Raw genomic sequence first — 15,671 nt, forward strand, 5'->3', positions numbered from 1 at the left:
GGCGTTCCTACTTTGGACCATAATCGACGCCAAAACCTAATAGTAGCACTGTAATCAGTCTTACCCCTAATATTAGCACCATGGCTTTTTTCTCCAGGGTGGCGGTTGGTGTGTTTGGCTCAGTGCATCCTCTTTGACCTTAAATTCAGTCCTGTGGCTTTGTAAAGCACCTCCTGGCATCATCAGCAGTCAGCACATTAATAAAATACTGCTTTAGCCTTGTATATGATGCGTTTACCTGAATGTAACACAGAAGATAATGATACACGTGATTTCAAAAACAGCCTGAAGTTCAATACTAATCCGTTTTACCGAACAGATTACTGAATTGATCCATTATGCTTCTCTGCATGTCAAATGTATTAACTTCTTGAGATATTTTTGCCATATGGTTTTATCATTGAACCCCACTCTTTCACATGGAGCTGGTCTCTCCTTTATCAAAACCAGAAGTGCTGGCGATGGCGGGCGAAAGCAGGCACTGAGAAAGGGTCCAGTTACACAGAGAAATAAATTATGTGTCCCAGAAGGAATGGACATGAACTTAAAGATAACTTGGTCAGTGCACTTCAAATCATAGTGGATATTCAATATCATCCCCACTGGCAATTGTTGCACCTCGTACACTGCAGGATCCCTTTCTAGTGTTGCACCTGTGCTGAATTTGCAGGAAAACTCATATCCTCACCCCGTAAGAGAAGAGCATGTCAATTAAAATAGAAGCTGATCTCTGGTCAATCAAGCCACCCAAGTATGTGCTCTCACCGTGAATTAAAATTAAAATTGATATCCCCCTGCTAGGCCAATATATTTTTTGTTCTGCCACTAAATGTCGGCGATTTATCATTCAAACATCCTAGGGTTTTGTGTAGGTACTGTTGGGCCTCAGGTTCAGTGGGTTTGATGCTCAGCCAGGGACAATATCGAATCCATGCCAAGAGTTCAAGCTGTGAACGCTTGTCTGAGAGTTACCGTAAATCCTTCTGCTCACACCACTAAGAAGCTCAGAAAGCCACAGCCCTGCTATTTGCCACCCCTGTGGTCCTTACAGGTAGCCACTGAGACTCCCCAAATTATGATCTCCGTGTATAGGGGAGCAATACAAGAACAGAGCTCAATGAATAAAGGTCTACCTGTTGCCCCTTATTTTCCTCAGTGGATAAGGACTGGGGCTGTCAGTTTTGCTCTGTGTTGATTAATATGGCACTTAATTGGATATGATCCTGATGATTAATGGGATATTATCCTGGCCCAGTGATAAAAACATTCAGATTTCAGTTATTTCCTGGTTGAACCTGATATTTCTGGATGTTATTCCTTAACACGCTAAACTTTAGAATTTGATAAATACATAACTCTATCTGCTTACTTAACCATTTACACTACCTCTGTTTGACTTTTCTAATGTCCCAGTTGCTTTAAAGCCTCAAGGGTAGGCAAAAAAAGAAAAAAAATGCCAGAATTTGAAAATGCAGCACAGCCACCATCCTGCAGCTCTACTGTCATGAGTGTATGCACACATTTCATACATGCACGCAACACAGGCAACACAGCTGCAGCTGTGAGCCTTTGGCTACAGTTAGCAGAAAGCCATACTACAACAAGTTGTATAAAGTCTGAAAACAGAACCAAGAGGTGGTGCTGACATCTAGTACTTGAATTACAATATGCTGAAAGGTGATTATGAAATTTGTGCCCATTATCGCCAAAAAATTACTGCCTACGTCAGTTTTAATTGGACTTTATTCAAATTGTGCTTAATATTACTTTCCTTTAAACTTATGAAATACTACTGCATCATCCATCCTTATAGATTTCACTGATGATTTTTAGTATAAAAACAATGAGTTAGCATAATGTCAGTAAACATGATAATGTTCTTAATTTAGACTGTTTTTTTTTTTTCAGACGGAAAATGGTCAGTCAGTGGGGTCCGGCAGGTGAAGTCCAACACTGCCCCCACCAGGAGTACCCTGCAGGCTTCTGGGATCACACATCAAGGTCTGTCGCTGGCCCACGACCCCTGCCCAGGCCTCTGTGATGGGGGGGGGCCAAGATTGAGTGGGCCAGAGGAGACAACACACCATAGCTGTGTGCAACTGCACAGTGAGTCCTTTCGCTCGTTGCCATGCTGTAGCTGACCGCAGGATTGCAGTGTTTACTTAAGAGCCGGTGCATAAGAGAAAGGCAGACCACCGGCAGTCACCACCCGCTGGGCTCTGGGCAGGACCTGGGGCTCATCTTTGTTGAAAATGGCTCCGGAACCTGCCACCTCCCACCGGGCTGGCCTATATTTAGCAACAAACTGAAAAACCTCTTCATTCTTAAAAAGCTGTTTAGGTTTCCATTGAAAAGGGGGTTCAGGGGAGGACGGGTGGTGATGCTGCACTCATGTGGTCTGAGAGGTGCTTCTCTTTGCCCTGGACTCACCTGGACAAGATATTTATGTTACAGCTTACCTAAGATAGAAGTAGTCTAAATCCAAAGGAAAACCGACTAGAATGGAGTAAAATAAGGAGATAGGTCCTGGGAATTCAGCGGGAGAATTGTTATGTCACACAGCTACACAGTGTATTGTGTCTGTAAGGGGTGACTAATGTGTAAAGACAGTCATAATTACATGATGAGCAGCTCTCAATCCAAACCAACAACACAAATGTGTTGGTTTGGATTCAGAGCTGGTGCAGAGAAAAAACTAGAATAAATCTGCACTTTATTTAAGGTGTGAGACAAAATTAGACATTTAAAATGACTAATCACCACATAAATTTGTAAGCTCCCCTTAAAAACCAGGTAAGTCAGAAATGAACGTACTAAGTAATGAGATAAAACATAATTTTTCATCAGTAGTGCTACTTGGTTATCAGAATATTTGGTTTGTGTCCTTTCTCAAAAGTATTCTTTTACGCATCTGAATGTGTAATACTTGACTATTTTTGCTTTATTTGCTTAAGAAATCTTGCATGTTTCCTTCTCATGAAGATGCTGATTTGCTGAGTCTGTCTTTTTCTGTTTGCATGCTGTTCTACTCTTCCCACTTCTCAACGTCTCATTGAACTCGAGAGGAGGGCAAAATCCAAGACAGGACATGCGTATTACATGTTTTCATTTGCCCTTATATATGCCTCAATAGTGAAACAATCCCTCTTTTCATGCCCATGGTTTCATTCAGTGGGTGGCAAGAGCACCACTATGATTGGGGATGAGGGAGCTGGGTGATTTTTTCCAAGGTGAGCACCTCATGGGAGATGACTGTTCGCTGCCATTAGTTTAAGTGCAGGAGTGTCAGTTAACCCGACACTGGCACCAGGAATACTTAATGCCAGATGGAGGGAGCTGTCCTTGATGTCTTAACAAGCAGGCGCAGAGAAACAAGCCTTTATTCAGTGTGCGAGAACATAGAAAAAATTGATAACTTAGCAAGGTTACCACAAAGTGTACGTTAAATCCCACATAGGAAAAGGAGGGATAAAGGAGATTGAAGGGGGTGGGGTGGGGCAAAAGTCCAAAGTGGATAAAAACACAGTTTAGATGTTGCTGACTGTAATTTTTTATTGCGTTCAAAATACGCAGGAATATAAAACAAAGCAGTGGTTGTCACGCTAAAGGGTCCAGCTGCTTAAGAGGTGTCAAATTATTATACCTCAGCTGGATACATCGGTGTTGGAAGCCAGGGGGTGAGAAAAGAGCCAAACCCAGCAGACTTTGGCACATTTGTCCTTTACCGCTGGCACGGATGAGCCACGCTGTGAGGCTTCAGAGCATCGATAGGCCCCCGGTGTTTTACTACCCAAAACTTTGAGCAGCTACAAGAGCCGTACCCTCAAGACTGCCTCCTGGAAGGACAGTAAACATGACGACAAGTGCTTTTTCCACATGGTGCACCTCCTAGTCCCCTGACTAAATAGTTCTGATGTAGGTCCAGCTAAAGAGCAGTCCATTCAGACAGCGAGACAGTGTGAGGCCTAGAAGTTTCAGTTTTCAAGTTTGAATAAATAAGATCATATCAGCTGAAGTACCAGGTTTTTGGGGAATGTGTCCTGGCTGCAGTAGCTAGAGCTGAGAGCTATTACCTAAAATAACTTGACACCAGAAAATACCCCTAAATCGACCAGTAAGGAAATTAGAAACACGGTCTTGTCATTCTATGGTAGCACCTCATACAAAGGTCCTGAAAGAGGTCTCTTGTTGTCAGCTTTGATAAAACCCACTCCCTTTTCTTTTTTGGTACTTAATTGAAAATTAAGGTTGAGTCCTGCCAACGATTGCAATAATATGCTGAATGCAGTGAGTCGTTGGCATGTTCCCTGATCTGGCACTTACCATTATGAGTGCTGCTGAGTCTCTGTTGATTGTCTACTCCTCATTCATTAGGTACAGTTAATGCTGACGCCCCCGAATGGTGACTCCTTGCTTGAGTGAGTGGCCTGTGAGCTCAGAGCCCAGGCATCCGGCAAAGAGGGAAAACAGTTGAGGGGCATAGCGGTGTCACAACCAACACATCACAGGAGGCTTTTCAGAAGTCTTTGGCTCTTCCTATACTGGTCCAGTACCTGTGTTCAGCCTTGTGGACAGAAAAACTAAGCAGAGGCAGGTCTGTTGAGAGCTTCGGCCAAGTTAAGCACGGAAATATTTCTTTCCTGTTAACTCAAGAGTCTGGCAGTCACCTGTGTGAGGTTGCCCTCTCTTTTTAGTCGCGAGCCACCGGACAGTCGGTTCCGCCATGTCAGCCGGGTAAGAAAAGGCCCGCCTGGTGGTGAACCATAAGTTGAGTCAAATATGTGGTCTCTGAAATCCTACAAATTTTGACACTATATTAAACTGCACTGTCATTTTCTCTCAACTGAAAAAAATTCACTTTGCTGGTTGCATTGGCGGAAAGAAACTTCCTTATTTGTTGAAGTGTAGAGTATGGGAATTGCCAGGTCTGCACTTGGGACAGTGGATACATTTCTGTTTGGATAGGGTTGGCCATTGTGTACGGCGCACAGAAGCTGACTAGCACAGGCTCTTCTTAAAACACAGCACCTTGTAAAGTTGATTTGGTGAACTTGTTTGCATGTTGTCTGTGATAGCCTGCTGGCCTGTCTACAATTTACCCTGACTCTTGTCCAGTGTCAGGTGGGAATTACTAAAAAAAAACTTTAAAGATGCCAAAAAAAACTTTGTAGAGCTCAGGGGAACTGCAGTTTCAAGTGATTACTCTCTGTGCCGTCACTATTAAAATTAAATGAAAATATTGATTAAAGCAACTTTAACTATGCTCAATGTGCTTTGATCTCCTGAACTGTGAAGTGGATAAGAGATCTACAGCAGGGAAACTCATTTCGATTTTAGTGCATCTGCAGTGGTCACAACAGCTGCAACAGAAGAGGCACTTTCAGTGGCTCTAACAGATCAAATTTGTGTTGATCCTTTAATGTCAATTCATTACATTTTGAGGAGATGGATGGCCTACATTAAGTTTTCCCCCAAATGATCCAACATGACGTCCAGTGGGTGTCTCAATGTGGACTTAATAGGAATTCTTCATTCACTACATGAAAGTTCACACACAGTAATGTTTGCCTGAAGTTCAGTGAGGACATGAGCAAGTGTGTCTCTATACTCAATAGCCAAATGAAACAGGAAAAGCTCAAATCATAATGCAGTAGTACCTATGATAGAAACAGGCAGGTGGCCAAATGGGCATCAACAAGGGCCAGAGAGGCAGTCTCATTTTTCCTCCTGACAGAAATGTCTACAACTAAGTGTGTGTCCTTTAAGTAGAGTTTGGATTGTCAACAGATGAAAATATACTGTGTGAGCACTACTAGATGGCTGTTCCTAGGCCAGGACACACAAATCTCAACTTCTGTGAAATACACTGTTCCCGCTGCCCGCATCCTACCCTCCTTTTTGTACAGGAAACTGCAGAGGTCTTGATCTTAATTAGTTTGGCAGTGAGTAATAACATCCTCTGAGGATTAGAGATTGTTGTGCTAGATTAGTGCAGGAAAACAGACCTTTTTTCTGCTCTGGCAATTTAAAAGTCTTAATGTGTGAATTTTGTAAAAGAGAATAAACTTTTATTTAAAAAATAAAATAAAATAAAATAAAATAAACATACAGGTGACTATTTATTATATAAATCTGGACCAAGCAACACATGTACGCCCATGATGACAGAACTATGATCATACAGTGTGCTGAAATTTCATAACATTGATTAATTTCAACAAAGTATGTATTTTGTTGTGTCAGTAGAATTGGATCAGACATTCTCTGGGTGGTAAAGGTTGACTTTTCCTAAGCTACTTCTGTGGTTGGCTCAATTGGGATTTAGAAATACTTAAAATCCAAGATAAACTCGACCAAGGAGTTTGTGTTCAACATTTTTCTTAGTGATCAGAAATCCACTTTTAGAACACAGATGTTTGCGTTTGTGTTCATTTGAGATGTGCCTTCTTTTCCAAACACCATATAACATTTAATAATTCAATTGTCATCACAACTGGATTGATGTAACTCCACATGGGCCTTTATATTCTCATAAACTGTTTTTGTCTTCCTGCCAGTTGTTACATGTGTTCTCTAGATTTGTTTTACAATAATCTGTCAAGAAAATGTGAATGTTGACGATTAAAGAGCAGCCTTTGATCATTTTTCAGAGGCCATGACTGTTATGCTTAAAGAGGCACTCTCTATGATTCTTGGCCTGAGCCTTATTTTCTGTATAAATTACATACAAAGAAAGCTTAAGAGGTGTTTCTCAAGGGCTCAACATTTTTTACGCTTACACTCCTTTGGCAAATCCACTATGGAAAAGTTGAACTATTCTTCCAGTGCTGTATTTTAGTGTGGTTTGGAGCTGAAGTGGGGATCAATTGCTTGGTTTCTGCAGCAGCATCCCAGAAAGCTCCAGAGACACAGCTCTGAAAGGCAGGTGGGGAGCCACACAGTGCCACCTCAAACCACTGTCCCCACTGCAGGAAGGGGGAGGGCACCACAGAGTTAGAGACTAGCATGCCCAGAGACTGAAGACAGACAAGAGTTGGTCACACACTGCCATGTGTGGATGTGAGTGTGTAGGGCTGCTTCTGGAGATTACTTTCATTATTGATTAATCGATTGTCTGATTGTCTGAAAAATGAGCCTGTGTGAATGTCCATCAGTTTCCACAGCCTGAGTTTGTGTTGTTCTGTCCAACCAACAGTCCAAAATATAAAGATATTCAATTTTGCAATAACATAAAACAGAGAAATGCAGCAAGTCCTCCTATTAGAGGAAGTAGAACCTATTTAGTATGTGTGTTTTGAGGGTAGCTGAAAGAAAAGGATGATTGTGTCACATTTTCTCCTTTTTTCTTATGCTTTTGTGTTGTGACCTTTTTTTAATAATATCACTTTTGAGATACAGTGCTGTACAAACATTTTAGGAACATAGAGATGTTTTTTATCAATTAACTTCAAACTAAGTGCAGTAAACAGAAAAAAACCCAAATCAAATCAATATTTGGTGTGACCACCCTTTTTTGCACAGTTGTTCAATGTACATGGCAGGTTGTCGTTCGAAGCATCATAGAGAACTTTTCACAGTTCTTTTGTGGGTTTAGTCTGTCTCAGTTTCTCCTCTGTCTCCATGTGATCCAACACTGACTCCATTATGATGAGATCAGGGCTCTGTGGGGGGCAGACCATTTGCTGCAGGACTCGTTGTTCTTCTTGTCTCTGAAGATAGTTCTTCATGACTCTGGCTCTATGTCTGGAGTCATTGTCATGCTGTCATGCTGTCTGGCCTGTGGTGCCTCAGATTTTCTGTGCAGAGACTTATGTCTGGTTTAAGGCTGCTGGTGAACTAATGCTGATCATACTGATGCTGTTATTGGTCTTCAACTCTGGAACAGTCTCAGAGAAGCTAAATTTGTGCTCATCTCTGAAAAGCATCGTAAAACCCATTTTTATTCTTTGTCTTACTTCTTCTTCTGCCTATTTACCCCACCCTTTCCCTTTCTTCTTCCTGTGAAGCATGATGTTGTAACGTCTGTGTTTTGTAACCTTTCATCAACTTTGCTTTCTGGCTGACTTGATATTGGGCAACATGAAAACTCAAATAAGACAAACCCATGTGTCTTTTGTTATTTATATATGTGATTATCTGGGTTTTTGAAATTGAAGACCACATACAGAGAAATGTAATACCTGTTTTACTATGATACTGAACAAAGATGAAAGCAAAAGGGAAATCACTAGGGTTAATACCGTCCAAAATGATTATTATATAACATTTTCCAGCACTTCCCTGCAGTGTATAACAATGATTCCAAATAGTGATTAAATTTAGACAATCTGGATGACCCAGCACAAAATAAATGGCTGGATTTACCAATGAAAAATTATTATATTCATTGAAGTTTTTAAGTTTTTGCTAAAACCTTGGCTTGTCATTTCTGAGCTGATGATCTTCCTAGCTACTGTAACAGCACCATTGTCACAACAACTTTTAGTTGAGACGTGTATAATGTCTCCTGCCCACAACCGCACACAGAAACCATGGCCGGATGAACATCCAACAATATTATGGTGCTTGCCCCACTGTACATGGCAGCTTCATTACTGTCCCAGATGCCCAGAAACCAGCCAGTATTCTAAAGCTGAAGTGATAAGTTAATTAATTGAATGGCCAGAAAATTAAGTGGCAACAATTGTGATATTTAATTAATCCTTTAGGACATTTTTAGCAAAACTTGCTAGTTTTCCCTCTTTTCTATAATAATACGCACACCGTCTTTGGGTTTTTGACTGGTGGCCAAACAAAAACATCAATTTGAATATGTTAATATGATGTTTTTCACTATTTCTTGGCTTTTTTACACACTGATCAATCAATTAATTTTTAAAGAAAATAGTTGTCAGATGTATTGATAACGAAAATAGTTGTTGGTTGCAGCCCTGCATTACTCAATACTGAAGGTCAAAGTAGATTTTCAGCTGCTCTTCAAGACCAGGGCCACAAGACAGAGGATGGAGGACCAGTCATTCTTGATATTGTACTACACTGGTGCAAATTTCTAACAAATCTGTGATTAATCTAATTATTTAAACCCATATAATATGGAGTAAACCTGGGGATTTGTGGGGTGCAGGGCAGTTGCCCGCCTTGCCCAGTTGGTAATCCAGCCTTCACGGTAACATGTTCCGACTAACATTACTGTAAATGTTTGAGAGTTTTGTAAATTAAATTTATTTTAACATTTTAACATCCTCAAATACTTGTTTTTGTGAGGAAACCATATTCAGTGCTTATCAGACTCCTCAAGACACCCTGATAATGTGGCTCATGCTGCCCTCTTCTGTTACATGAGCAGACTTGATGTTTGCTCACATATTATGTAATATGAAAACCAAGGGTCTAGTATATTTTTTCATATTTTTTTTTATCTGCAATTTGAAGATGTTACATGATTAGTATTGTAAATAAACTATAGGCTGAGGCACTCCCCTGTAATGTGATAGGTCAAGTGTCAAGTAATAACTTCCGAAGTCTGATACTACAATTACTATTGTATTTACAGACATTAGTGATGCAGATAAACCTTCAGCAGTATCAGAAGTATAATAAATGATTTATTATTAGCATTACTCATTGTATTAGGATCAGTTTGAGAGTGAAAACAGGTTTTAATCCTGTGTTTTCACTTTTAATACTGGACATACCATTTTGTATGTATGTATACTTTATCCATGTAGGGCCCAAGGTAAGGTGGTTTTCCACCTTTGTCTTACGCTCAGGGTATAACAAAGACCAAATAAACTGTAACAATAATAATGTCCTATAATGTTCCAAAACCTGTGTGAAAGCTTCACACAATAATTACAGTATAGTGAGAGTTCATGTTGCTTTAAAAATGTTTCTGAAATGTGTTGTAAACATCTGATTACAGATAACTCTAATATCCACTATAGATGTAGGAGGTTACTTGTTGCTTCAGTGTTTGTGTAGATGTATTAAGAGGAGAAGGGCCCACTGAGACTGCATATGACACTGATGAAAACACTTTGTGACTCTGTAGTCAAGACCAGATTCCAAGTGGCCACAGAAGCCCAGGTTTACTCCATAGTATCTGGGTCTACATAAGCCAGATAACCTCTTGAAGTACAATATCAACCATGACTAGTTCTCCATCCTTCACCTTTACCTGACTTGTTCATTTGTTGTAAAATTCATTTTTTTGAAGACTACAGTCTTCTATGGCAGCCACTTACCTGCTCCAGTTTAAGGATTTTTATTATTTTTATTTATTACCAGTGAACTTTTTCCTATAAAACTTAATCAGTTATCAAATGTGTTGGCAGTAAACTTTTTTGTCAGTCAACTAATAAATTAATCAACGTTATCGTTTCAGCTCTTGAGCACTGGTTAGTTTCTGTGGAAATAATGAAATTGTCCTGTATTTAGGTGGTTAATAGGGGCCCAAGAACAAGGTTTTGCCCCGGGGCTCCATAGGAAGTTACTCCGGCCATGACTATAGTTACTGTTATTAAGTGCGAACTGTTCTTAACTATCTAAGGTAAGACCAGATCCATGCCACAGACATGCTTCACAAACTGAAAGTGCTGTGTAACAGTCAGTGCGAATAAAGCGCCATTAAGGATGTTCTCTCAGTGCTCAATGCGGCTGGATTGAATTGTTTAAACCCGCATTTTTCAACTTATTAAACAGAATAATTCAAATAACGTCGGTAAACTTAAACAATTGTGTAAATACCGAGTGGCGGATTTATATAAAGCCGTTCACTAAAACACACAGCCTGTGGTTTCTTTGTGGCGGCGGCCTGCGACTGTTCCATTCATAGCAGGCCAATCAGAGCGCAGCGTACTGCGGGGCTCCATCCAATAGAGGCTCTGCTTGTTTTTTGGCCTTGTTGCGACCGCGGACAGACAGAGGCAAGCGGACCGGTTTGAAGCTAAGCTAATTTAGTCACGTTACAGCCGGTGAATTTTGATTTTTTGCATCAATTTCATTTGCAGCACACGCGTGTATCTGCTTTCGAAAAATCGAAGCTACCGGTCAGTATTTTAAGTACTAGGCTAAGAGGCAGAAGTGGACCTTTATTTTTATAAATCGCTTCTCTCCCGCTAGCTGAATTGGCAGCGGGTAGGCGCCAGTCGTGTTTGCAAACAGCGCTCTTCGGTCACGTCCCCGCTGTTGTTGATGTTGTTTCTAGCTGCTGACTGAAGCGGCAAAAAAGAAAAGGAGACCTCACATCGGTTGGAAATAGAAGTGAAGCATGGCCGAATTCCTCGAAGATCCGTCGGTTCTTACGAAAGATAAGCTGAAGAATGAGCTCACTGCCAACAATGTGCCACTTCCCAGCGGAGAGCATAAAAAAGAAGTGTACGTGCAGCTGTATCTGAAAAACTTAACCGTACTGAACAACAAGAAGAGTCCACCTGCAGACACCTTCTCCAGCGACGAGGAGTTACCTGCTCCAGTGGTGTCCAACAAAAGTCGATCTGGCAGAGTAAGTTTCAGTTCAATTTCACAATAGATTTTTGTTAGATTTGATTTGTGGATGATTGGTGTGATACTGTGATCGTCGGTTCAGATTGATGTGAGTTATGGTTTGTATGATATATTGAACTTTTTTTTTTTTTTTTTTCTGCAGAAAGCTACCAAAAAGACAGACAAGCCTCGCACAGAGGAAGTGGAGGTGACAGACCTCACTGATGAAGATTTAAAACAACAGCTGGCAAAGCATGGTGTGGACTCAGGACCCATTGTTGGTGAGTTCCTGGAGGCATGTCTTACGTTGTAGTTATTGAAAGACACAAAAATTTAGAAATATTTATTGTTGTTATTAATTGATTTAGCACGTAAATACAGAAATCACTTGAACTAAAATACGTGCTTTGGTTTTTGTATTTAATTTTTTTTTGTATATTGTATTTTATTTTGTATTTTATTTCATCTACTTAGTTAGTATCTGGTTATATTTATATCATGAGCAATGACATATTTTTGAGGCCAATATAGATATGACATATCATTAGCCTGGCTCATATTTGTACATTGAAATAAGTTATTACACAAAAATACAATATAGATATTTGCAGATGCTGCTCACTGAAGCAGCACTGCATGCATCACTAAGATTGTTTAGTTCAACAAAAAATGTATGCATCCTGCTAAAGTGAAAGTACAATGTGTTACATTTTATTTACCCCTTTTCATTCCTTTGTCCCTTCCATTCAGCCTCTACCCGCAGGTTATATGAAAAGAAGCTGCAGAAGCTTTTGGACCAGCCTCCAGCTGAACCTGAAGCTCCTACAGACGTCACAGCTCTCCCCAAGGCAGACAGTAACCAGAATGGCAACACAAATTCTGACCAGTATAGTGACAAGGAAGATGGTGAGTTCTGAGCACACACTGCCCGTGAGCCTTGTAAAACTCATTCTACTTACCAAGACAAATAACATAAAAACTGCGTTTTTGCTGGTTTATCAAGGTGTACTAGGTTAGATGTTGGAAAAACACTGTACTAATATCACCATGTTTCACTGTTGTGTTTATATTACCTGTGTTTTTTCAGAGGACATTGCTGCCCCTGAACCAGAGCCAGTTCCTGTGGTAGAGAAGCCTGTGAGGAGCAGAGGGAAAGCTCCAGTTACTGTCAGAACCAGCAGCAGACGACAAACCAAGGTGAGGTACATTTTGTGATTCTCGAGCTTGGCGATAAGATTGTTATTTCTATTTGTATGAAAATGTGTTCATATTACACCGACAGGTGGTGGAGGAAATTATTATCGAAGAGACCCCAAAGAAAGCCACTGAGAGTGTTGTTGAAGATATCCTTGCCAATGAAATAAGCACACCAACAGGCATCAGGTAACAATTTCACGTGATTTTTTGGGGGGCAGGGCAGGGGGCTTGCCCATGAATGATGCACTACAAAATAATACTAAATTTTTGCCTTAAAGTTGACCCTGGAACAAACGTTTGGTCCTAATTGAAGGTTCACCTACTAGAGTTTCCAGAGCTTCCAATAGCATATCAGTCCTGTTAGTTTGATGGAGTTTGCTCAGTTTCCATGAAGACAGCTGTCACATCTGAGAAAACCTCAAACAGAGACGGGGGGCCTACTTACCGCATACACTTTGGGGATTGTCTTAGGTCTCAGATGTGACGGCTGTCTCAATACCACCTGAGCAAACGTCATCTGCTGAGCAAGATTGTGATACGTGGTTGGAAGCTTGGGGGAAAAGCTAATACGTTTGACCTTGCCAAACAGTGTTGTCTTGACAAGTTGGCACTGAACTTTGATTTTATTGTTTCTCTGATCAGTGCGACCTGTAGGCGCCCAATCCGAGGGGCTGCTGGTCGGCCTGTAAAACCAAGTGAGTACTGGCTGGATGAATCCCGCGTGCACCACAGTGTCCACACAGAGAGCCGCTCTTACTCTGAATCTTTCTCTCGACCGGGGAGCACCGTCTCTTCAAGCAAACCTGCAGCCAGACGAGGCTTCCTGTCCATGTTGCTCAAGCTCCTACTCCTTGTTGTGGTGTGTGGGTCTCTCTACTATGCCTACCAGAACCTGGATGAGGATCAGATCAACACCCTCAAAGGCCTCCTGGACAGCGTCATTGTCCCACTCCAGGGCGCTGTGGACAACGCAGCCACTTACCTAGGCATCAGCAGCAGCAGTGCTGCGGAGAGCGGTGGCAAGTAAAGACCCACAGCAGTCCCTCGCCATACCCACACCACCTCCCTGCCGCCTGCCACAGCACACCACGACTCAAGCAGAAAACTTGGCTCACCTCTTACCTTTTCCTCCATGGTTGGACAAAGGACACATATTTGATTGGAACAATAAACTTTTCCTCTCCAGATTCCAGCTTTCCTCCCACCACAAGAGGGAGGTATAACTCAAACAGTAGCTTCTGGATAACACTGTTTTGTGGCAGTCAGAAGAGACTAATTTTAATGTTGATTTTAATCTGTGAATTGTTTGTGTCTTTGTGTGTATTTAACCCTTGTCTGTAGAAACAGAATTGCAGAATTGCAAAAGTGCAGAATGGAGAGGCAAGTTTATCCATGCATGGTTATAGTTTTTGAAGGTCATACTGTAGTTTCTAATGCTCTGTGCCAGGTGTTTTTCTGATGGTGAAGTGCCTGGACACTGTTAGCACTTAGTGCCCTCCCATTTTTTCAAGCACAAAGCAGCGCTACTACTAATACCAGAATGTCTACATGTGTTTCTATATGAATTTCAAAAATTTCTCTGTAGCTATAGAATTAGGTAGAGTGATTCATTATTTCTATGGTGCTCAGGTCAATTCAGCTCAACCGTTTTATTGTGGTCTGTGCTGGGAGGATACACGTGGTGTAATCAGGTCACATCACTGCATGAGGAAAATCAGCCCACTTTCAAGATGAAGTAAAAACAAACCTTTTTTTTCCCTCCAATGGTGGATCACTGCTTGAGTCATCATGTGGGGCTCTGTGTTTAACTAAAGTGATAATTCTGGTCACTCTGTATTGTAATCATGATTTTTACTGTCAGTGGATTGACAAAGAAAATTTACTGTACTTTTGGCATCATCCTCATCAATATTCAAACAGAAAACCTTAAATGAAACAGCTTTTTAACAGCTGATTATCTGCTGTTTATCTGACAAGTACTCCTTGAGGAAACTAAAATTGCTTACAGTGTTTGATCAGAGATTATTGATTTTTCCAGCCCTGCCGGTGTGCCCATATGAGTTTACATGCTTTGGGTTTTAGTGCTCTGTTGTGCTTTCTTTTATTTTGTTGTTTTTGTTGGATTTCTGATCCTTCAGTCCTAAATGTAGGACTGGCTGTTGCAGTGCACCCACATAGCCCACCTCACTGACTGCATGTGTCCAGACATGGCAAATCTGGAGAAAGTAAGTCTTTTTGGACAGTTAATCAGTATATTCTCTTCAGACCTCTTGATTACTTTTGCCTGTGCAAATTACCATAATTAAGATGCGGTATAACGAGATGCAAGGATTTATTCACTGGAAGGTGATGTTGAGGGTGGGAAGATTTCTGGGGGGTCTTTGTTTCTATTTTGATATTTTTCTAAAGTGGTGTGTTCAACTTTTTTATAGCACATTTTAAGGTAACATTTGAAAGCAATATGTAATACATACAAGTGATACTGTATCTTAATCTGAACCTTGCTGACTTAACTCAACTGATTCATCATCAGGCAGCTCTCCAACAATGGACAGAAATGACAGGGGTTATGTGGGTAAGGATTTTTAATCTGTTTATTTATGATAATGTAGGCGGTGTATCATAAAATAAACTTGGTTGTTACCAGACATTTTTTCCTTTCCTTTTTTTCTGTAGCTCTGCCTGGACATCAGTTCAGGACAAAACCAGAATTTTTGCATGTTTTAATTTATTGCAGCACAACATTGCTATTTTCCCAAGCAACCCATACTTTTTACAATTTTTGAAAAACATGGTAGTTGGATGTTATCACTGAATATCATGGCTGCTGTGGACTGACTGAATGTAGAAAATCAAAATGTTTTGAAGTCAAAGTGTACTTGATGTTCATCATGGGTCATTATGTCGTTATCGGTTTTTTAACACCCTAGGAAACTGAAAAGTGAATGAAAAACAATGACAGATGCACACACATCCTTAAAAATTGTAGA

General features: G+C 40.7%; 2 protein-coding genes across 3 annotated transcripts in view; both read left to right on the forward strand.

Annotated features, from left to right (window-relative positions):
- Window positions 1-15,671, forward strand: part of ldhbb (lactate dehydrogenase Bb) — a 58,367-nt gene that overhangs the window by 35,528 nt on the left and 7,168 nt on the right. For both annotated transcript variants that reach the window (XM_071494567.1, XM_071494577.1), the window contains exon 2: window positions 1,909-2,106. The gene's annotated coding sequence lies outside the window, so the exon portion shown is untranslated. The remainder of the gene's footprint in view (window positions 1-1,908; window positions 2,107-15,671) is intronic.
- Window positions 8,044-15,329, forward strand: tmpob (thymopoietin b). Its single transcript, XM_071494543.1, has 6 exons — window positions 8,044-11,503; window positions 11,648-11,765; window positions 12,235-12,390; window positions 12,572-12,681; window positions 12,767-12,867; window positions 13,324-15,329. Exons 1-6 carry the CDS (start codon window positions 11,270-11,272, stop codon window positions 13,706-13,708), a joined length of 1,104 nt encoding a protein of 367 aa, XP_071350644.1. The 5' UTR covers window positions 8,044-11,269; the 3' UTR covers window positions 13,709-15,329.

This window comes from Trachinotus anak, unplaced genomic scaffold (assembly GCF_046630095.1).
Source record: "Trachinotus anak isolate AG129_WGS33_773 ecotype Australia unplaced genomic scaffold, CSIRO_AGI_Tana_v1 ptg000002l, whole genome shotgun sequence".
NCBI lineage: Eukaryota > Metazoa > Chordata > Actinopteri > Carangiformes > Carangidae > Trachinotus > Trachinotus anak.